Here is a 24,244-nt window from a genome sequence, read left to right as displayed (position 1 = left end):
AATATAACAATATCGCCAAATAAGTGCCCCCCCTCTCTGTTTTTTTACCCTGTTTCTGTAGTGCAGTGCAGGGGAGAGTCCTGGGAGCCTTCCTCGCAGCGGAGCTGTGCAGGAAAATGGCGCTGTGTGCTGAGGAGATAGGCCCCGCCCCCTATTTCGGCGGGCTCTTCTCCCGGTGTTTGCGAGACCTGGCAGGGGTTAAATACATCCATATAGCCCCAGGGGCTATATGTGATGTATTTTTAGCCAGAACAAGGTATTATCATTGCTGCCCAGGGCGCCCCCCCCCAGCGCCCTGCACCCTCAGTGACCGCTGGTGTGAAGTGTGCTGACAACAATGGCGCACAGCTGCAGTGCTGTGCGCTACCTCATGAAGACTGAAAAGTCTTCTGCCACCGGTTTCTGGACCTCTTCACTTTTCGGCATCTGCAAGGGGGTCGGCGGCGCGGCTCCGGGACCGGACTCCATGGCTGGGCCTGTGTTCGATCCCTCTGGAGCTAATGGTGTCCAGTAGCCTAAGAAGCCAATCCATCCTGCACGCAGGTGAGTTCACTTCTTCTCCCCTAAGTCCCTCGTTGCAGTGAGCCTGTTGCCAGCAGGACTCACTGAAAATAAAAAACCTAATAACTTTTTCTAAGCAGCTCTTTAGGAGAGCCACCTAGATTGCACCCTGCTCGGACGGGCACAAAAACCTAACTGAGGCTTGGAGGAGGGTCATAGGGGGAGGAGCCAGTGCACACCACCTAGTCCTAAAGCTTTTATTTTTGTGCCCTGTCTCCTGCGGAGCCGCTAATCCCCATGGTCCTGACGGAGTCCCAGCATCCACTAGGAAGTCAGAGAAAATAAGAATTTACTTACCGATAATTCTATTTCTCATAGTCCGTAGTGGATGCTGGGGACTCCGTAAGGACCATGGGGAATAGCGGCTAAGCAGGAGACTGGGCACAAAAGTAAAAGCTTTAGGACTACCTGGTGTGCACTGGCTCCTCCCCCTATGACCCTCCTCCAAGCCTCAGTTAGGATACTGTGCCCGGACGAGCGTACACAATAAGGAAGGATATTGAATCCCGGGTAAGACTCATACCAGCCACACCAATCACACCGTACAACCTGTGATCTGAACCCAGTTAACAGCATGATAACAGAGGAGCCTCTGAAAAGATGGCTCACAACAATAATAACCCGATTTTTGTAACAATAACTATGTACAAGTATTGCAGACAATCCGCACTTGGGATGGGCGCCCAGCATCCACTACGGACTATGAGAAATAGAATTATCGGTAAGTAAATTCTTATTTTCTCTAACGTCCTTAAGTGGATGCTAGGGACTCCGTAAGGACCATGGGGATTATACCAAAGCTCCCAAACGGGCGGGAGAGTGCGGATGACTCTGCAGCACCGAATGAGAGAACTCCAGGTCCTCCTCAGCCAGGGTATCAAATTTGTAGAATTTAGCAAACGTGTTTGCCCCTGACCAAGTAGCTGCTCGGCAAAGTTGTAAAGCCGAGACCCCTCGGGCAGCCGCCCAAGATGAGCCCACCTTCCTTGTGGAATGGGCATTTACAGATTTTGGCTGTGGCAGGCCTGCCACAGAATGTGCAAGCTGAATTGTACTACAAATCCAGCGAGCAATAGTCTGCTTAGAAGCAGGAGCACCCAGCTTGTTGGGTGTATACAGGATAAATAGCGAGTCAGATTTTCTGACTGTAGAATTTAGCAAACGTGTTTGCCCCTGACCAAGTAGCTGCTCGGCAAAGTTGTAAAGCCGAGACCCCTCGGGCAGCCGCCCAAGATGAGCCCACCTTCCTTGTGGAATGGGCATTTACAGATTTTGGCTGTGGCAGGCCTGCCACAGAATGTGCAAGCTGAATTGTACTACAAATCCAGCGAGCAATAGTCTGCTTAGAAGCAGGAGCACCCAGCTTGTTGGGTGTATACAGGATAAATAGCGAGTCAGATTTTCTGACTCCAGCCGTCCTGGAAACATATTTTTCAGGGCCCTGACTACGTCCAGCAACTTGGAGTCCTCCAAGTCCCTAGTAGCCGCAGGCACCACAATAGGCTGGTTCAAGTGAAATGCTGAAACCACCTTAGGGAGAAATTGAGGACGAGTCCTCAATTCTGCCCTGTCCGTATGAAAAATTAGGTAAGGGCTTTTATAGGATAAAGCCGCCAATTCTGAGACACGCCTGGCTGAAGCCAGGGCTAACAGCATTACCACCTTCCATGTGAGATATTTTAAGTCCACAGTGGAAAGTGGTTCAAACCAATGTGATTTTAGGAATCCCAAAACTACATTTAGATCCCAAGGTGCCACTGGAGGCACAAAAGGAGGTTGTATATGCAGTACCCCCTTGACAAACGTATGTACTTCAGGAACTGAAGCCAGTTCTTTTTGGAAGAAAATCGACAGGGCCGAAATCTGAACCTTAATGGACCCTAATTTTAGGCCCATAGACAGTCCTGTTTGTAGGAAATGCAGGAAACGACCCAGTTGAAATTCCTCTGTAGGGGCCTTCCTGGCCTCGCACCACGCAACATATTTACGCCAAATACGGTGATAATGTTGTACGGTTACATTCTTCCTGGCTTTGATCAGGGTAGGGATGACTTCATCCGGAATGCCTTTTTCCTTCAGGATCCGGCGTTCAACCGCCATGCCGTCAAACGCAGCCGCGGTAAGTCTTGGAAGAGACAGGGTCCCTGCTGGAGCAGGTCCTTTCTTCGCGGTAGAGGCCACGGGTCCTCTGTGAGCATCTCTTGAAGTTCCGGGTACCAAGTCCTTCTTGGCCAATCCGGAGCCACGAGTATAGTCCTTACTCCTCTCCTTCTTATGATCTTCAGTACCTTGGGTATGAGAGGCAGAGGAGGGAACACATACACTGACTGGTACACCCATGGTGTTACCAGAGCGTCCACAGCTATTGCCTGAGGGTCCCTTGACCTGGCGCAATATCTGTCTAGTTTTTTGCTGAGGCGGGACGCCATCATGTCCACCTTTGGTTTTTCCCAATGGTTCACAATCATGTGGAAGACTTCTGGGTGAAGTCCCCACTCCCCCGGGTGGAGGTCGTGTCTGCTGAGGAAGTCTGCTTCCCAGTTGTCCACACCCGGAATGAACACTGCTGACAGTGCTATCACATGATTTTCTGCCCAGCGAAGAATCCTTGCAACTTCTGTCATTGCCCTCCTGCTTCTTGTGCCGCCCTGTCTGTTTATGTGGGCGACTGCCGTGATGTTGTCCAACTGGATCAGCACCGGCTGACCTTGAAGCAGAGGTCTTGCTAGGCTCAGAGCATTGTAGATGGCTCTTAGCTCCAAGATATTTATGTGAAGTGATGTCTCCAGGCTTGACCACAAGCCCTGGAAATTTCTTCCCTGTGTGACTGCTCCCCAGCCTCTCAGGCTGGCATCCGTGGTCACCAGGACCCAGTCCTGAATGCCGAATCTGCGGCCCTCTAGAAGATGAGCACTCTGCAACCACCACAGGAGAGACACCCTTGTCCTTGGAGACAGGGTTATCCGCTGATGCATCTGAAGATGCGATTCGGACCATTTGTCCAGCAGATCCCACTGAAAAGTTCTTGCGTGGAATCTGCCGAATGGAATCGCTTCGTAAGAAGCCACCATTTTTCCCAGGACCCTTGTGCATTGATGCACTGACACTTGGCCTGGTTTTAGGAGGTTCCTGACTAGCTCGGATAACTCCCTGGCTTTCTCCTCCGGGAGAAACACCTTTTTCTGGACTGTGTCCAGAATCATCCCTAGGAACAGCAGACGTGTCGTCGGAATCAGCTGCGATTTTGGAATATTTAGAATCCACCCGTGCTGTCGTAGCACTACTTGAGATAGTGCTACTCCGACCTCTAACTGTTCCCTGGACCTTGCCCTTATCAGGAGATCGTCCAAGTAAGGGATAATTAAGACGCCTTTTCTTCGAAGAAGAATCATCATTTCGGCCATTACCTTGGTAAAGACCCGGGGTGCCGTGGACAATCCAAACGGCAGCGTCTGAAACTGATAGTGACAGTTCTGTACCACAAACCTGAGGTACCCTTGGTGAGAAGGGCAAATTGGGACATGGAGGTAAGCATCCTTGATGTCCAGAGACACCATATAGTCCCCTTCTTCCAGGTTCGCTATCACTGCTCTGAGTGACTCCATCTTGAATTTGAACCTTTGTATGTAAGTGTTCAAGGATTTCAGATTTAAAATAGGTCTCACCGAGCCGTCCGGCTTCGGTACCACAAACAGCGTGGAATAATACCCCTTTCCCTGTTGTAGGAGGGGTACCTTGATTATCACCTGCTGGGAATACAGCTTGTGAATGGCTTCCAATACCGCCTCCCTGTCGGAGGGAGACGTTGGTAAAGCAGACTTCAGGAACCGGCGAGGGGGAGACGTCTCGAATTCCAATTTGTACCCCTGAGATACTACCTGCAGGATCCAGGGGTCCACTTGCGAGTGAGCCCACTGCGCGCTGAAATTCTTGAGACGACCCCCCACCGTACCTGAGTCCGCTTGTAAGGCCCCAGCGTCATGCTGAGGACTTGGCAGAAGCGGGGGAGGGCTTCTGTTCCTGGGAAGAGGCTGCCTGCTGTAGTCTTTTTCCCCTTCCTCTACCCTGGGGCAGATATGAGTGGCCTTTTGCCCGCTTGCCCTTATGGGGACGAAAGGATTGAGCCTGAAAAGACGGTGTCTTTTTCTGCTGAGAGGTGACCTGGGGTAAAAAGGTGGATTTCCCAGCCGTTGCCGTGGCCACCAGGTCCGATAGACCGACCCCAAATAACTCCTCCCCTTTATACGGCAATACTTCCATATGCCGTTTGGAATCCGCATCACCTGACCACTGTCGCGTCCATAACCCTCTTCTGGCAGAAATGGACAGCGCACTTACTCTTGATGCCAGAGTGCAAATATCCCTCTGTGCATCTCGCATATATAGAAATGCATCCTTTAAATGCTCTATAGTCAATAATATACTGTCCCTGTCCAGGGTATCAATATTTTCAGTCAGGGAATCCGACCAAGCCACCCCAGCACTGCACATCCAGGCTGAGGCGATTGCTGGTCTCAGTATAACACCAGTATGTGTGTATATACCTTTTAGGATATTTTCCAGCTTTCTATCAGCTGGCTCCTTGAGGGCGGCCGTATCCGGAGACGGTAACGCCACTTGTTTTGATAAGCGTGTGAGCGCCTTATCTACCCTAGGGGGTGTTTCCCAACGCGCCCTAACCTCTGGCGGGAAAGGGTATAATGCCAATAATTTTTTAGAAATTAGCAGTTTTTTATCGGGGGAAACCCACGCTTCATCACACACCTCATTTAATTCATCTGATTCAGGAAAAACTACGGGTAGTTTTTTCACACCCCACATAATACCCTTTTTTGTGGTACTTGTAGTATCAGAAATGTTCAAAACCTCCTTCATTGCCGTGATCATGTAACGTGTGGCCCTACTGGAAAATACGTTTGTTTCTTCACCGTCGACACTGGAGTCAGTGTCCGTGTCTGGGTCTGTGTCGACCATCTGAGGTAACGGGCGCTTTAGAGCCCCTGACGGTGTTTGAGACGCCTGGACAGGTATTAACTGTTTTTCCGGCTGTCTCATGTCGTCAACAGTCTTTTGTAAAGTGCTGACGCTATCACGTAATTCCTTCCATACGACCATCCAGTCAGGTGTCGACTCCCTAGGGGGTGACATCACTATTACAGGCAATTGCTCCGCCTCCATACCATTTTCCTCCTCATACATGTCGACACAACGTACCGACACACAGCACACACACAGGGAATGCTCTGATAGAGGACAGGACCCCACTAGCCCTTTGGGGAGACAGAGGGAGAGTTTGCCAGCACACACCAGAGCGCTATATATATATACAGGGATAACCTTATATAAGTGTTTTTCCCTTATATAGCTGCTGTATTATTAATCTGCCAAATTTAGTGCCCCCCCTCTCTTGTTTTACCCTGTTTCTGTAGTGCAGGACTGCAGGGGAGAGTCAGGGAGCTTCCCTCCAACGGAGCTGTGAGGGAAAATGGCGCTTGTGTGCTGAGGAGATAGGCTCCGCCCCCTTCTCGGCGGCCTTTCTCCCGCTTTTTTAAGGAAAAACTGGCAGGGGTTAAATGCATCCATATAGCCCAGGAGCTATATGTGATGTATTTTTAGCCATCTAAGGTGTTTTTATTGCGTCTCAGGGCGCCCCCCCCCAGCGCCCTGCACCCTCAGTGACCGGAGTGTGAAGTGTGCTGAGAGCAATGGCGCACAGCTGCGGTGCTGTGCGCTACCTTATTGAAGACAGGACGTCTTCTGCCGCCGATTTCCCGGACCTCTTCAGTCTTCTGGCTCTGTAAGGGGGCCGGCGGCGCGGCTCTGGGACCCATCCATGGCTGGGCCTGTGATCGTCCCTCTGGAGCTAATGTCCAGTAGCCTAAGAAGCCCAATCCACTCTGCACGCAGGTGAGTTCACTTCTTCTCCCCTTAGTCCCTCGGTGCAGTGAGCCTGTTGCCAGCAGGTCTCACTGAAAATAAAAAACCTAAAACTAAACTTTTCACTAAGCAGCTCAGGAGAGCCACCTAGTGTGCACCCTTCTCGTTCGGGCACAAAAATCTAACTGAGGCTTGGAGGAGGGTCATAGGGGGAGGAGCCAGTGCACACCAGGTAGTCCTAAAGCTTTTACTTTTGTGCCCAGTCTCCTGCGGAGCCGCTATTCCCCATGGTCCTTACGGAGTCCCCAGCATCCACTTAGGACGTTAGAGAAACAGTGTTTTACTTTTGAGAGTGATTTCTTTTAAATAGGATACTGTACTGAAGAATTACAGACATGGGCCTAATTCAGATATGTACACAAAAAAACGGTTTGTGTTCATCTACGATGGTTGAAGTACTTTGCATGTGTAGAACAGGTCCTGCATCGTTGCATGCAGTGCACCATAAGCTGCAGCTTGGGGGCGGTGACTAGGGAGGCCAATCCTGGGCAGTTTTTTCATCCCGGGATTCGGGATTGAAAAACGCTCAGTCCTGGGATTCCAGTAGGAAGCAGGGAGAGTGGGAGTGGAGGGCAGTGGAGAAGAGTGTAGGGAGCAGCGCTGGTGGGTGAGTGTAGTGTAGGGAGCAGAGCTGGAGGGTGGGTGTAGTGAAGGGACTAGGGAGCAGCGCTGGATAGTGGGTGTAGTGAAGGGACTAGGGAGCAGTGCTGGAGGGTGTAGGAAGCAGAGCGGGAGGGAGGCTGCAGGGAGCACTGTAGTGAGGGAGGGTGGGTGTCAGTAATACTACACTTACTATTAGGTGGGAGGCAGCCATGGACAAGATACGCTGAACGCGCAGGATGCCTTTCAAATTGTAGCGCTGGCCGTCGGCCAGTCAGAACGGGCAGTCCGGCATCCAATCAGGAGCCGCTGCGTCCGCTTCCCTGATTGTCCGCCAGATGCCGCCGTCGCGGTCTGTGTTCATGGTTGCGGCCCGCCTAATAGGAAGTGTTACTTACACCCACCCTCCCTCACTGCACAGGCGCAATGCAATCCCGTGAATCCCGGGATTCTGGCCCAAAAATCTCAGGATCCCGCCGATCCCGGGATTGGCCTCCCTAGCGGTGACAGAGACCGTTTTACAAAATGGGGGCATGTAGCCCCCTCCTCTTTTTTGTATTTGTGCCGACGCAGCTTTCCTGGCCCCGGTAATTTCACCAGTAGTCCAAGAAGGATGATGTTTTTTCACTTTATACTGGGACTAAAGGGGTCTACATACGGTATGATTCTGCCTAAAGGCCAATTTTGACTTTGCGATTTCTCTTGAACTCCCCGGAGCCCAGAACCACCAATAATGACTATACACCCGATGCAATTTTGGCGATATACAATTTTGACTATACTAGTAACAGATTGTACACTTTCTAATCAAAATTGACCTGTCTGCACAGTCTATTTTTTCTTGCGATACCGACCCCGTGAAGCATGCATCGGCATCGCAAGCTGCATACACACGGTGCGATATGTACTATGTTTATTTTACCAATATGCACCATATAGTCCATCTTGGCATTTTATATCGCACTGTGTGTATGTGGCTTAAGGGGTATATTTACTAAAGTGCGGGTTTTTAGAAGTGGAAATGTTGACCATAGCAAACAATCAGATTCTAGCTATTATCTTATAGAAGGTGCTAGATAAATGATAAGTAGAATCTGATTGGTTGCTATGGTTACTTACCTGGGCTCCAAAATGCTTCACCATGTCTTCCGCTAACAAGGAACACAGCTTGTCTAAGACAAGTCGGAGCTGTCAGGAGAAAGTGCGGAAGACTTAGCACTGTTCTCTTCTTTTAAGTTTTTTCCCTCTAACGCTATTTTTGTGGGAAACCTGCTACCACTAGACGCACAAGGGGGCACAAGGGTCGTAGCAGCAAACTTACAGAAGACATTAGCGACCCACTGTACAGCTTAAACACCAAATCCCCCTTATTGCTAGTTTGTACTTAGGGTATTTGCACGTTATCACTTTGTTTTAAGTGTGAATTTAAGTGAGAAGCACTGAGCGCCCACCTTACTTTAATGTCACTATTACTGTCTGACCCTAGGGACCATCGCTTAAAGAACAAGCAATATTTATAGGGTCAGCAAGTCTTAGAAATATATTATATCCCCAATATTCTCCCTACTCATAGCAGCGTGCCGCTTTCAAACTTGGTCCCAGGTTGTTTCCTTTGACACATGCAGAAATCCTGGGTTGATGCACGTTCACGTGTAAAGCCCGGGATAAAGCTGCATGTGTGAAAGGGGTATTGCTGGCTGATGTAAGAGAACCAAGATCATAGGTAGTTGCCACTGGTGCTTACTGTGTGGCTGATGAAACTGTCATTTTTACTCTGTCAACAATGTCCCAATAACCTGCATACATTTATAGTATCTTAAGAGGTGGTAGTAGGTCCTGATCAACAAGCAGAGAACCAAAAAAATGACTGTTTTGCGCTAAAATACTAAATGGTGCATATATGAATGAAAACTCCTGTATAATATATAACCATCGGATTTATTTATTCAATCAAAAAAAAATCAAAAAATTATATATGTATATATATATATATATATATATATATATATATATATATATATATATATATATATATATATATATATATATATATAGATAGATTGGGAAACGTTCTGCTTTTACTATATAGAATTCATGTGTACAAGTCATCAAATACTTTTCCCAATTGCTATAACAATGGAAAACACCTGATATATATTACCACATGTAGTATGAATACTTATGCACACTCTAAATAGTATCCAATCTTAAGTATACATCTTTCATAAAAGAGTGCAATTTAACTTTAAAATGTTATCCATATAGATATTGTAGAAACAACTATGTTTAAAGATGCTGTCCCAAATTGTGGTTACCACTCATATGCTGTATGCACACAGCTTATTGTTCCATGATATACATGTTTCTTAAAATGGTATGAAAACTTTTTCACACTCGTATGCTTTTCAGTTTTAAGGTGCAGTCTCTTGTATATACAAGCAGTGGCACTAAGTATGGTGTCACAAGTTATGTGCAAACGATCCTGAGAGCACTTGTCCCGTAGTGCGATTGCTGCTTATGTGCCGTGTATGGCAGCTTACCACTGCAGCCCAACTGGCTGTTTTGCGGGATCTTGCGCTGCACTCAGCGGTGTGTGGTGCTGTCTCTCACCCATCTACGTCCGCTCAACAGAGCACGGGAAGCTGGAGCCGCTTGTATACGGACGGCTGTGCAGATCTGACTCTCCCTGTCAGCTGGTTGGCCGCGTCCTCGTTGTAGAAGACCCAGCCGGCGGTTTCTGATTTAAGGAGTCACGTTTGGCCGTCCTCGGTTCCCAGCTTATGGACCAGATCACCATCAGTTGTAGGAATTTGTAGAATGATCAGCAAATTCTCCCTCTAACTAGATTCGCACCTAGATGTTTCCTCAAAGAGGATCAACGAGCAGGCAAAGGCGCAGCATCGGTAGCTAGAACTACCTTTGTATGGGGTCTGTTCGGAGTTCATTTGAGATGTGTAATTTTCTTCTAAAAAATGTATTCCGAAACATCGATGAACACTGAATATGGATCGGTTTTATGCTCTATTTTTTCCAAGTAATTCTAGCGAAATATAGAGTGGCACAAGCAATAATAAGAATTTACTCACCGGTAATTCTGTTTCTCGTAGTCCGTAGTGGATGCTGGGAACTCCGTAAGGACCATGGGGAACAGCGGGCTCCGAAGGAGGCTGGGCACTCTAGAAAGATCTTAGACTACCTGGTGTGCACTGGCTCCTCCCACTATGACCCTCCTCCAAGCCTCAGTTAGGTACTGTGCCCGGACGAGCGTACACAATAAGGAAGGATTTTGAATCCCGGGTAAGACTCATACCAGCCACACCAATCACACCGAACAACTCGTGATATGAAACCCAGTTAACAGTATGAAACGATAGAGCCTCTCAACAGATGGCTCAACAATAACCCGATTTAGTTAACAATAACTATGTACAAGTATTGCAGATAGACCGCACTTGGGATGGGCGCCCAGCATCCACTACGGACTACGAGAAACAGAATTACCGGTGAGTAAATTCTTATTTTCTCTAACGTCCTAGTGGATGCTGGGAACTCCGTAAGGACCATGGGGATTATACCAAAGCTCCCAAACGGGCGGGAGAGTGCGGATGACTCTGCAGCACCGAATGAGAGAACTCCAGGTCCTCCTCAGCCAGGGTATCAAATTTATAGAATTTTGCAAACGTGTTTGCCCCTGACCAAGTAGCTGCTCGGCAAAGTTGTAAAGCCGAGACCCCTCGGGCAGCCGCCCAAGATGAGCCCACCTTCCTTGTGGAATGGGCATTGACAGATTTAGGCTGTGGCAGGCCTGCCACAGTATGTGCAAGCTGAATTGTACTACAAATCCAACGAGCAATAGTCTGCTTAGAAGCAGGAGCACCCAGCTTGTTGGGTGCATATAGGATAAACAGCGAGTCAGATTTTCTGACTCCAGCCGTCCTGGAAACATATATTTTCAGGGCCCTGACAACGTCTAGCAACTTGGAGTCCTCCAAATCCTTAGTAGCCGCAGGCACCACAATAGGCTGGTTCAGGTGAAACGCTGACACCACCTTAGGGAGAAACTGGGGACGAGTCCTCAATTCTGCCCTATCCATATGAAAAATCAGATAAGGGCTTTTACATGATAAAGCCGACAATTCTGACACTCGCCTGGCTGATGCCAGGGCCTATAACATGACCACTTTCCACGTGAGATATTTCAGATCCACGGTTTTTAGTGGCTCAAACCAATGTGATTTCAAGAAATTCAACATCACGTTGAGATCCCACGGTGCCACAGGAGGCACAAATGGGGGCTGAATATGCAGCACTCCTTTCACAAATGTCTGAACTTCAGGTACTGAAGCTAGTTCCTTTTGAAAGAAAATCGACAGAGCCGAGATCTGTACTTTAATGGAGCCTAGTTTTAGGCCCATATTCACTCCTGCTTGCAGGAAATGCAGAAATCGACCCAGTTGAAATTCCTCTGTTGGGGCCTTTTTGGCCTCGCACCATGCAACATATTTCCGCCATATGCGGTGATAATGTTTTGCCGTAACATCTTTCCTGGCTTTAATAAGCGTAGGAATGACTTCCTCCGGAATGCCCTTTTCCTTCAGGATCCGGCGTTCAACCGCCATGCCGTCAAACGCAGCCGCGGTAAGTCTTGGAACAGACAGGGGCCCTGCTGTAGCAGGTCCTGTCTGAGCGGCAGGGACCAAGGGTCCTCTGAGATCATCTCTTGAAGTTCCGGGTACCACGCTCTTCTTGGCCAATCCGGAACCACGAGAATTGTGTTTACTCCTCGCTTTCTTATTATTCTCAGTACCTTTGGTATGAGAGGTAGAGGAGGGAACACATACACTGACCGGTACACCCACGGTGTCACTAGGGCGTCCACCGCTATCGCCTGAGGGTCTCTTGACCTGGCGCAATACTTCTCTAGTTTTTTGTTTATGCGGGACGCCATCATGTCCACCTGTGGACGACCCCATTGATTTACAATCATTTGGAAGACTTCTGGATGAAGTCCCCACTCTCCCGGGTGGAGGTCGTGCCTGCTGAGAAAGTCTGCTTCCCAGTTGTCCACTCCCGGGATGAACACTGCTGACAGTGCTAGTACATGATTCTCCGCCCATCGGAGAATTTTTGTGGCTTCTGCCATCGCCGTCCTGCTTCTTGTGCCCCCCTGTCGATTCACATGGGCGACTGCCGTGATGTTGTCTGACTGGATCAGCACCGGCTAGTGTAGGAGCAGGGATTTTGCTTGACTTAGGGCATTGTAAATGGCCCTTAGTTCCAGAATATTTATGTGAAGGGCAGTCTCCTGACTTGACCATAGTCCCTGGAAATTTCTTCCCTTTGTGACTGCCCCCCAGCCTCGTAGGCTGGCATCCGTGGTCACCAGGACCCAGTCCTGTATGCCGAATCTGCGGCCCTCCAGAAGATGAGCACTGTTCAGCCACCACAGAAGAGACACCCTGGTTCGTGGAGACAGGGTTATTAAACGATGCATCTGAAGATGCGATCCGGACCACTTGTCCAACAGGTTCCACTGAAAGATTCTGGCATGGAACCTGCCGAATGGAATTGCTTCGTAGGAAGCTACCATCTTTCCCAGGACTCGCGTGCAGTGATGCACCGATACCTGTTTTGGTTTTAGGAGGTCTCTGACTAGAGAAGACAACTCCCTGGCTTTCTCCTCCGGGAGAAACACTTTTTTCTGGGCCGTGTCCAGAATCATTCCCAGGAACATTAGGCGTGTCGTGGGGACCAGCTGTGACTTTGGGATATTCAGAATCCAACCGTGCTGGCTCAGCACTTCCTGAGATAGTGCTACTCCCACTAACAACTGTTCCTTGGATCGTGCCTTTATTAGGAGATCGTCCAAGTATGGGATAATTAAAACTCCCTTTTTTCGAAGGAGTATCATCATTTCCGCCATAACCTTGGTAAATACCCTCGGTGCCGTGGAGAGTCCAAACGGCAGCGTCTGGAATTGGTAATGGCAATCCTGTACCACAAATCTGAGGTACTCCTGGTGAGAATTGTAAATGGGGACATGTAGGTAAGCATCCTTGATGTCCAGGGATACCATGTAATCCCCCTCGTCCAGGCTTGCAATAACCGCCCTGAGCGATTCCATCTTGAACTTGAATTTTTTTATGTATGTGTTCAAGGACTTCAAATTTAGAATGGGTCTCACCGAACCGTCCGGTTTCGGTACCACAAATAGTGTGGAATAGTAACCCCGGCCTTGTTGGAGTAGGGGTACCTTGATTATCACCTGCTGGGAATACAGCTTGTGAATTGCCGCTAGCACTGCCTCCCTGTCTGAGGGAGCAATCGGCAAGGCGGATTTTAGGAAACGGCGGGGTGGAATCGCCTCGAATTCCAGCCTGTATCCTTGAGATACTATTTGAAGGATCCAGGGATCCACCTGTGAGCGAACCCACTGATCGCTGAAATTCCTGAGGCGGGCCCCCACCGTACCCGGCTCCGCTTGTGAAGCCCCACCGTCATGCGGCGGACTTGGAAGAGGAAGCGGGGGAGGACTTTTGTTCCTGGGAACCTGCTGTTTGCTGCAGCCTTTTTCCCCTGCCTCTGCCTCTTGACAGAAAAGACCCTCCTTTTCCCCGCTTATTTTTCTGGGATCGAAAGGACTGAACCTGATAAAATGGCGCCTTCTTAGGCTGCGAGGGGACATGGGGTAAAAATGCTGACTTCCCAGACGTTGCTGTGGAAACTAGGTCGGAGAGACCATCCCCAAATAATTCCTCCCCTTTATAAGGCAAAACTTCCATGTGCCTTTTGGAATCTGCATCTCCAGTCCACTGGCGAGTCCATAAGCATCTCCTAGCAGAGATAGATAGTGCACTTACTTTAGATGCCAGCCGGCAGATTTCCCTCTGTGCATCTCTCATGTATAAGACTGAGTCTTTTATATGGTCAATTGTTAACAGGATCGTGTCTCTGTCTAGTGTGTCAATATTTTCTGACAGGTTATCTGACCATGCAGCGGCAGCACTGCACATCCAAGCTGACGCAATTGCTGGTCTGAGTATAATGCCTGAGTGTGTATATACAGACTTCAGGATCGCCTCCTGCCTTCTATCAGCAGGTTCCTTAAGGGCGGCCGTATCCTGGGACGGTAGTGCCACCTTTTTTGACAAACGTGTGAGCGCTTTATCCACCCTCGGGGGTGTTTCCCAACGTAACCTATCCTCTGGCGGGAAAGGGAACGCCATTAGTAATTTCTTAGGAATCACCAATTTCCTATCAGGGGAAGCCCACGCTTCTTCACATACTTCATTTAATTCATCTGACGGGGGAAAAACTACAGGTAGTTTTTTCTCCCCAAACATAATACCCTTTTTTGTGGTACCTGGATGTAAATCAGAAATATTTAACACCTCTTTCATTGCCTCAATCATGCAGCGAATGGCCTTAACGGGCATTAAATTTGACTCATCGTCGTCGACACTGGCGTCAGTATCCGTGTCGACATCTACTTGTGCCACCTGAGATAACGGGCGTTTTAGAGCCCCTGATGACTTTTGAGACCCTTGGACCGACACGAGCTGAAGACTCGGCTGTCCCACAGTCGGCATGTCGTCAAATTTTTTATGTAAGGAGTCTATACGTGCACTCATTTCTTGCCATAATACCATCCACTCAGGTGTCTGCCCCGCAGGGGGTGACATCTCTGCTAAAGGCATCTGCTCCCCCTCCACATCATTATCCTCCTCAAACATGTCGACACAGCCGTACCGACACACTCCACACACACAGGGAATGCTCAAATAGAGGACAGGACCCACAAAAGCCCTTTGGGGGGACAGAGTAAGAGTATGCCAGCACACACCAGAGCGCTATATATATACACAGGGACTAACTGAGTTATGTCCCTAATAGCTGCTTATACTGTATACAATGCCAATTTAGTGCCCCCCCTCTCTTTTTCCCTCTTACTGTATTGTAGAAATGCAGGGAAGATGCAGGGAAGAGCCAGGGAGCTTCCTTCCAGCCGAGCTGTGAGGGAAAAATGGCGCCAGTGTGCTGAGGAGATAGGCTCCGCCCCTTTTTCGCGGCCTATTCTCCCGCTTATTTTGGGATTCTGGCAGGGGTATTTACCTCATATATAGCCCCAGGGGCTATATATTGAGGTATTTTAGCCAGCCAAGGTGTTTTTATTGCTGCCTCAGAGCGCCCCCCCCCAGCGCTCTGCACCCTCAGTGACCGGAGTGTGAAGTGTGTATGAGGAGCAATGGCGCACAGCTGCAGTGCTGTGCGCTACCTTGGTGAAGACAGGACGTCTTCATGCCGCCGATTTTCCGGACCATCTTCCTGCTTCTGGCTCTGTAAGGGGGACGGCGGCGCGGCTCCGGGACCGAACATCAAGGCTGGGCCTGCGGTCGATCCCTCTGGAGCTAATGGTGTCCAGTAGCCTAAGAAGCCCAATCCGGCTGCAAGCAGGCGAGTTCGCTTCTTCTCCCCTTAGTCCCTCGCTGCAGTGAGCCTGTTGCCAGCAGGTCTCACTGAAAAAAACAAATTCTAAGACTATAACTTTCTAAGAGCTCAGGAGAGCCCCTAGTGTGCATCCAACCTCGGCCGGGCACGAAATCTAAATGAGGCTTGGAGGAGGGTCATAGTGGGAGGAGCCAGTGCACACCAGGTAGTCTAAGATCTTTCTAGAGTGCCCAGCCTCCTTCGGAGCCCGCTGTTCCCCATGGTCCTTACGGAGTTCCCAGCATCCACTAGGACGTTAGAGAAAAGCATATTAAATATAAAATTAAGTATTTTGAATGCTGCTCAGATACATACTGTAAAAGACACTGTTATACTCCTTTCACATCGCAAAAATGACCCGGCATATTACCGGGTCGACACAGGTCAGTGTGCAATGTGAAAGAGGCCTTGGAGAATTCCCGGGTCTCCAGACCAGGGTTAATTCAACCCAGGTAATAAGAAGGGTTATTCCCGGGTTGAATACTGGGTCAGTGGCAGTGTAAACAGGTTCCCGGGTCAATGCGACCCGGGACCCGTTTACTACATAGGGAGAGGCGGCGTGGAGATGAGCTCATCTCCCAGCGCCGCCTCCACTGCTATGGCAAGCCAGCGCTGAGGCTCCAATGCCGGATCCTACCCGGGAAGGACCAGTTTCAAATTCCCTGGTGGGATCCAGGATTGGAGATGTGAAAGGAGTATAAGGGGATGTAAAATAGACAAGACGTGTGTGTAAAGTGTCACCTTACCTGCAGCACTGCTATATCACTGATTCCAGCCTCATGAGATAATATCCTAGCAACACCTACAACATAAACCAATACAGAGGGTGAAAGATGTATAGTATGAAGACAATTAAAGGGAAAGATTCCACCATTAACCCTATAACTGCAGGGACAATTCTTGACTCAGCAGTGACAAAGTAAACAGAAAGACGCAACCACTGTATTCGCATGCATCGGCTGTGTCCATAGGGTCTGTGCACGGCTATAGTGTGCGCACGCGACCCTTCATGGAAGTATATGATTGCATGGTGATTGACAGGTGACGGGCGTGCAGGTGGCGGCAACGCGGCATTGGGGGGAGGAGATGGGGAATGCAGTTGTGTCATGGCCATTTTTCGGAGCCGGCCTATGACGTTTCCTACATATGTAAACATGGCGGCGGTTCCCCATCCTATGCAGCCAGGCTTGCAGGCACGGTTCGAACCTCTATTTAATGCGTTCACAATTAAATTGCCCCCAGCATGTGAGTATATGGTCGCAGATTTTGCTGCCAACTCTGAATAGCCCCCAGAGTACATAAGTCTATACTTGTTATAGCAACAGCTACATCACAGGAAATCACAGATATAATTACAGCAACATGGGAATAAAGTGGTGTTTCGTGGGGATCCAGTGAGGAACTGTTTTGTGAACACAAATGAGGCTCTTTGATCATATATTGAATGTAATCCTCCCATGTGTGAACATGCGGGTGTAGTACGTTATGCCGGCACCAGTATCCAAGCAGCGGGGTGAGCGCAAAAGAGCCTCTTGTGGGCTCACTGCGTTCGCCACGCTGCGGGCACGGTGGCACGCCACGCTATTTATTCTCCCTCCAGGGGTGTCATGGACACCCCAGGAGGGAGAATAGTTGTCGGTATGCCGGCTGTCGGGATTCCGGCGTCATTATGGTGAGCGCCGGGATCCCAACAGCCGGCATATCAAATGCCTCCCGAGCATGCCTGTGAGCACAGGTCTATTATAAGACAACAGGTAATAGGGTAAAGGGGACAAACTGTATGTACCAGCTGATCTGCATTAACCTTCAGCATTCTAGTGCTAGTTCACTGACCAATCTGCCAGATTCCAAGGCTCCAATTGTATTCCTGGGGTAATTGCCTGCTCAGCCAACAGCTTAACAACAAGTCATACAGTATATATTCTTTTCCGACATAAAACCTGAGAAATACACAGGTACGACCCGGGTCTATCAACCTGGGAATTTTGAGACCACCATTCATACTACATGAAAAACCCATGAAATTCCCAGGTTGGATGCGATCACACTGAACCAGGTCTGCCGTGGAATTTGAAGTGTATATAAAAGGTGACACTTTCACATATATTTTTCAGCCTTTGATATTTGTTAATGGCAAATATGTGGTTTTATTTCCTATTTAAAAATAAGATTTTAAACCTACCGGTAAATCTTTTTCTCCTAGTCCGTAGAGGATGCTGGGGACTCCGTAAGGACCATGGGGTATAGACGGGCTCCGCAGGAGACATGGGCACTATAAAGAACTTTAGATGGGTGTGCACTGGCTCCTCCCTCTATGCCCCTCCTCCAGACCTCAGTTAGAGAAACTGTGGCCAGAGGAGACGGACGAGAAAAGGATTTTGTTAATCTAAGGGCAAGATTCATACCAGCCCACACCATCCACACCGTATAACCTGGACTATACGCAACCAGTTAACAGTATGAACAAAACAGCATCAGCCAAAGACTGATCTTAACTGTAACATAACCCTTATGTAAGCAATAACTATATACAAGCCTTGCAGAAATATGTCCGCACTGGGACGGGCGCCCAGCATCCTCTATGGACTAGGAGAAAAAGATTTACCGGTAGGTTTAAAATCTTATTTTCGCTTACGTCCTAGAGGATGCTGGGGACTCCGTAAGGACCATGGGGATTATACCAAAGCTCCAGACCGGGCAGGAGAGTGCGGACGACTCTGCAGCCCCGATTGAGCAAACATGAGGTTTTCCTCAGCCAAGGTATCAAACTTGTAGAATTTGGCAAAAGTGTTTGAACCCGACCAAGTCACTGCTCGGCAAAGCTGTAATGCCGAGACGTCTCGGGCAGCCGCCCAAGAAGAGCCCACCTTCCTAGTGGAATGGGCCTTTACTGAATTTGGTAATGGCAATCCCGCCGTAGAATAAGCCTGCTGAATCGTGTTACAGATCCAGCGAGCAATAGTCTGCTTAGAAGCAGGAGCGCCAACCTTGTTGGCTGCATACAGGACAAACAGTGCCTCTGTTTTCCTAACCCGAGCCGTCCTGGCTACATAAATTTTTAAGGCCCTGACTACATCAAGGGACTTGGTATCCTCCAAGTCCCCCGTAGCCACAGGCACCACAATAGGTTGGTTCATATGAAACGATGAAACCACCTTAGGCAAAAATTGAGGACGAGTCCTTAATTCTGCTCTATCCACATGGAAAATCAGATAGGGGCTTTTGTGAGACAAGGCCGCCAATTCAGACACCCGCCTTGCAGATGCCAATGCCAACAACATGACCACCTTCCAAGTGAGAAATTTTAGTTCAACCGTTTGAAGAGGTTCAAACCAGTGAGACTTAAGGAACTGTAACACCACGTTAAGGTCCCAAGGTGCCACTGGAGGCACAAAAGGAGGCTGTATGTGCAGCACTCCCTTTACAAGAGTCTGGACTTCTGGGAGAGAAGCCAATTCCTTCTGAAAGAAAACGGATAGGGCCGAAATCTGTACCTTAATGGAGCCTAATTTTAGGCCCATATCCACTCCTATCTGTAGAAAGTGGAGAAAACGGCCCAGATGGAAAACTTCCGTAGGAGCATTCTTGGATTCACACCAAGATACATACTTTCTCCAGATACGGTGATAATGTTTCGCCGTCACCTCCTTTCTAGCCTTCATCAGAGTAGGGATGACTTCTTCCGGAATGCCTTTCCCAGCTAGGATTCGGTGTTCAACCGCCATGCCGTCAAACGTAACCGCGGTAAGTCTTGGAACACGCAGGGCCCCTGTTGGAACAGGTCCTCTCTGAGAGGAAGAGGCCACGGATCTTCTGTGAGCATCTCCTGAAGATCGGAATACCAGGCCCTTCGAGGCCAATATGGAACAATGAGTATTGTCTGCACTCTTTTTCGTCTTATGATTCTCAATATCTTTGAGATGAGTGGAAGAGGAGGGAACACATAGACCGACTGAAACACCCACGGTGTCACCAGGGCGTCCACTGCTACTGCCTGAGGGTCCCTTGACCTGGCACAATACCTCCGAAGCTTCTTGTTGAGGCGTGACGCCATCATGTCTATTTGAGGAAGTCCCCAATGACTTGTTATCTCTGCAAAAACTTCTTGATGAAGTCCCCACTCTCCTGGATGGAGATCGTGTCTGCTGAGGAAGTCTGCTTCCCAGTTGTCCACTCCCGGAATGAAGACTGCTGCCAAAGCGCTTATGTGATTTTCCGCCCAGCGCAGAATCCTGGTGGCTTCCGCCATTGCCACTCTGCTCCTTGTTCCGCTTTGGCGGTTTACATGAGCCACGGCTGTGACGTTGTCTGATTGAATCAGAACCAGTAGGTAGCGAAGAAGATTCTCCGCTTGACATAGGCCGTGGTATATGGCCCTCAATTCCAGTACGTTGATGTGTAGATAAGCCTCCTGGCTTGACCATATCCCCTGAAAGTTTCTTCCTTGTGTGACTGCTCCCCATCCTCGGAGGCTCGCATCCGTGGTCACCAGAACCCAGTCTTGAATGCCGAACCTGCGACCCTCTAGAAGGTGAGAATTCTGCAGCCACCACAGGAGAGACACCCTGGCCCTGGGGGACAGGCTAATTTTCTGATGAATTTGAAGATGGGACCCAGACCATTTGTCCACAAGGTCCCACTGAAACGTCCTCGCATGAAACCTGCCGAAGGGGATGGCCTCGTAGGTCGCCACCATTTTCCCCACTACTGGAGTGCATTGATGGACTGACACTCTTTTCGGTTTTAACAGGTCTCCGACCATGTTCTGGAGTTCCTGGGCTTTTTCCATTGGGAGAAAAACCCTCTTTTGTTCCGTGTCTAGAATCATGCCTAAGAAAGATAGCCGAGTTGTTGGAACCAACTGTCACTTTGGTAGATTCAGAATCCAGCCATGTTGCCGCAGCACACTCAGGGAGAGTGCCACGCTTTTCAGCAACTGATCTCTCGATCTCGCCTTTATCAGATCATCGTTCAAGTACGGGATAATTGTGACTCCCTGCCGGCGCAGGAGCACCATCATTTCCGCCATTACCTTGGTGAAAATCGTTGGGTCCGTGGAAAGCCCAAACGGCAACGTCTGAAACTGGTAATGACAATCCTTTACAGCGAACCTCAGAGACGCCGGATGAGGGGGATATATAGGGACATGAAGGTATGCGTCCTTTATGTCCAGTGACACCAGAAATTCCCCCCCTTCCAGGCTGGAGATCACTGCCCGGAGCAATTCCATCTTGAATTTGAACTTTTTCAAGTACAGGTTTAGGGATTTTAAATTTAGAATGGATCTGACCGAGCCATCCTGTTTCGGGACCACAAATAGGGTTGAATAGTATTCCCTTTCCTGTTGAACTAGGGGAACCTCGACAACCACTTGTTGTTGACACAGTTTTTGAATTGCAGTTAAAACTATCTCCCTCTCTGGGGGAGAAGCTGGTAGAGCAGATTTGAAAAACCGGCAAGGAGGCACGTCTTCGAATTCCAGCTTGTAACCCTGGGATACAATTTCCCTTGCCCAAGGAACCACGTCTGACTGAACCCAGACGTGGCTGAAGAGTCGAAGACGTGCCCCCACCGGCGCAGACTCCCTCAGTGGAGCCCCAGCGTCATGCGGTGGATTTAGTAGAAGCCGGGGAGAACTTCTGCTCCTGGGAACTAGCCGTAGCAGGCAGTTTTTTCCCTCTTCCCTTACCTCTGACAAGGAAGGAAGAGCCCCGACCTCTTCTGGACTTATGCGACCGAAAGGACTGCATCTGATATTGCGGCGTTTTCTTTTGCTGTGGGGAAACATAAGGTAAAAAAGTAGATTTACCCGCGGTAGCTGTGGAAACCAGGTCCGCGAGACCTTCCCCAAATAAATCCTCACCTTTGTAAGGTAAAACTTCCATATGCTTCTTTGAGTCTGCATCACCCGTCCATTGGCGGGTCCACAGGGCTCACCTAGCCGAAATCGACATGGCGTTGGCTCTCGAACCTAGCAGACCAACGTCTCTCTGCGCGTCTCTCATATATAAGACTGCGTCTTTAATGTGACCTAAGGTCAATAAAATGGTATCCCTGTCCAGGGTATCAATGTCAGCTGACAAAGTATCCGTCCAAGCCGCAACTGCGCTACAAACCCAAGCCGACGCTATTGCCGGTCTCAGCAAGGCCCCCGTATGTGTATAAATAGATTTTAAGGTAGTTTCCGGTCTGCGATCAGCAGGATCCTTGAGGGCTGCTGTGTCTGGAGACGGTAGCGCCACCTTTTTGGACAAGCGCGTTAACGCCTTGTCCACCCTGGGTGATGATTCCCACCGTAACCTGTCCTGCGCAGGGAAAGGATACGCCATAAGAATTCTTTTGGGAATCTGCAGTTTCTTGTCTGGAGTTTCCCAAGCCTTTTCAAATAACGCGTTCAGCTATTGAGATGGGGGAAAGGTTATCCCAGGTTTCTTTTCCTTAAACATGTGTACCCTCTTGTCAGGGACAGAGGGGTCATCTGTGATATGTAAAACATCTTTTATTGCAATAATCATATAATGAATACTTTTGGCCACCCTTGGGTGTAACCTCGCATCATCGTAGTCGACACTGGAGTCAGAATCCGTGTCGGTATCAGTGTCTGCTACTTGGGACAGGGGACGTTTCTGAGACCCTGAAGGGCCCTGTGACACAGCCAAAGCCATGGATTGACTCCCTGTTCTATCCCTGGACTCTGCTTTGTCCAACCTCTGATGAACACACCCAGCGCTAATATCCCAGGAAAAACACACAATGTGTTTACCCAGTAGCGCTGTAATACTATTATTTGCTGCCAATTATGTGCCCCCCCCCCTCTTCTCTGAAACCCCCTTTCACCGTGGATAAGCAGGGGAGAGTCCGGGGAGCTTCCTCTCAGCTGTGCTGTGGAGAAAATGGCGCTGGTGAGTGCTGAGGGAGAAGCCCTGCCCCCTCGGCAGCGGGCTTCTGTCCCGCTTAAATATAATAAAAACTGGCGGGGGCTCTTTATATATACAGTGCCTAGCTGTATATATATCTCTTTTGCCAGAAATGAGGTTTATATTGCTGCCCAGGGCACCCCCCCTGCGCCCTGCACCCTTACAGTGACTGCCGTGTGTGAGGTGTATGGGAGCAATGGCGCACAGCTTTACTCCTGTGCGTTACCTCAGTGAAGATCATTAAGTCTTCTGCCACCTCTGAAGTCTTCTTTTCTTCTCATACTCACCCGGCTTCTATCTTCCGGCTCTGTGAAGACGGCGGCGCGGCTCCGGGACGAACTCCAGGGTGAGACCTCTGTTCTGACTCCCTCTGGAGCTAATGGTGTCCAGTAGCCTAAGAAACAGAGCCTCGAAACTCACAGAAGTAGGTCTGCTTCTCTCCCCTCAGTCCCTCGATGCAGGGAGTCTGTTGCCAGCAGTGCTCCCTGAAAATAAAAAACCTAACAAATGTACTTTCTGTCAGAAAGCTCAGGAGAGCTCTCTGAAAAGCACCCAGTCTCCACTGGGCACAGTATCAAACTGAGGTCTGGAGGAGGGGCATAGAGGGAGGAGCCAGTGCACACCAGATCTAAAGTCTTTCTTAAAGTGCCCATGTCTCCTGCGGAGCCCGTCTATCCCCATGGTCCTTACGGAGTCACCATCATCCTCTAGGACGTAAGAGAAACTTAGGTTTTTGCTGTAGGTCTGAAAGGGGTATAAGTCTGTATCTTCATAGTGAAAAATACAGCTGTTTGCATTAACAGTATAGCAATATTCCACATCAACTAAAAATAATAATGCATTTAATAGCTCTTTCTTTTGCAACTATCCCAAATAATAAGATAACAGGCAGAGCTAGGGTGCAGGGCACAGGCTTCCAGTGCTGCTATAGCTGTCTAGTCAGCAGCATGTTGTGTGATTTCTGCAACTAGGATCATACACCGTCTAGGTTATGGCAGCTGTTAGTTACCGTGTTGTTTCCCACCAGTTACTGATCCCACAGCACAGTGTGGGGCACAGCAGGGCTCGGTAGTTGCACAACAAGCACTGGTTACGGAAATAGGAAACACGACTCGTGGGTTCATTTCACCTAGACTGCCACTTGGCCCACTTCAATCGTGTTCATTTGGGACTCGAAACTGCCTCCATATACCAAGGGAAGTGATGTAACGGAGTCCTGACACGCTATATACAGCATATACCAGAATATAAATAACATTGCAATACAATATAAGCAAAGGGGTGGGGAGTGCTGGTGAGTTACAGTGCAGCTGGTTACCTATCGGATGGTTAATATAAGGCGTCCCCTCAACATCTTTTCTCTTTTGCAGTCTATGCTTCCCAGCCGCAAAATCTACAGTTTCTAGAATGAGAGCGGCGTCTGGCACCATGGTAAGCACTTATACAGCGAAGAGCAGCTAGCGGCTCAATGGCGCATGCGCATTGCCCTTTTTCCGGGTCTCTTGCGTCACGCTACTGTACGCATCAACTGCCCTTAGGGAGACACCATGCGGCCATTTTTGGAAACGGCACGTTTAATGATTTTAGTGCTAAAACATACACCACCAGATACCTCCCAACATGTCCCTCTCCAGGAGGGACACAATGCTCTGCTTCTGGACGTCCCTTTTAATTTATGATTGCCGGCACCTGTGCTGAAACACCTTTCTGATCTATTAACCTGTTCAATACTGGTGATGGCA

The 24,244-nt window shown here is 49.1% G+C and overlaps 1 protein-coding gene across 1 annotated transcript in view; it reads right to left on the bottom strand.

The window, feature by feature from the left end:
* Positions 1-24,013, bottom strand: part of HDDC3 (HD domain containing 3) — an 85,551-nt gene extending 61,538 nt beyond the window's left edge. Inside the window, exons 1-2 of the mRNA XM_063925845.1 lie at positions 23,821-24,013; positions 16,332-16,387 (exon numbers count right to left, since the gene is read on the bottom strand). Of these exons, the coding sequence (XP_063781915.1) occupies positions 16,332-16,387; positions 23,821-23,932 (168 nt within the window). The 5' untranslated portion in view covers positions 23,933-24,013. The remainder of the gene's footprint in view (positions 1-16,331; positions 16,388-23,820) is intronic.
* Between the last annotated feature and the right edge of the window lie 231 nt (positions 24,014-24,244).

The sequence above is a fragment of the Pseudophryne corroboree genome, chromosome 6 (genome assembly GCF_028390025.1).
Source record: "Pseudophryne corroboree isolate aPseCor3 chromosome 6, aPseCor3.hap2, whole genome shotgun sequence".
NCBI classification, from domain to species: Eukaryota; Metazoa; Chordata; class Amphibia; order Anura; family Myobatrachidae; genus Pseudophryne; species Pseudophryne corroboree.
Note: the sequence above shows the minus strand (reverse complement) of the source record. Positions and strands in the feature narration are given on the sequence as shown.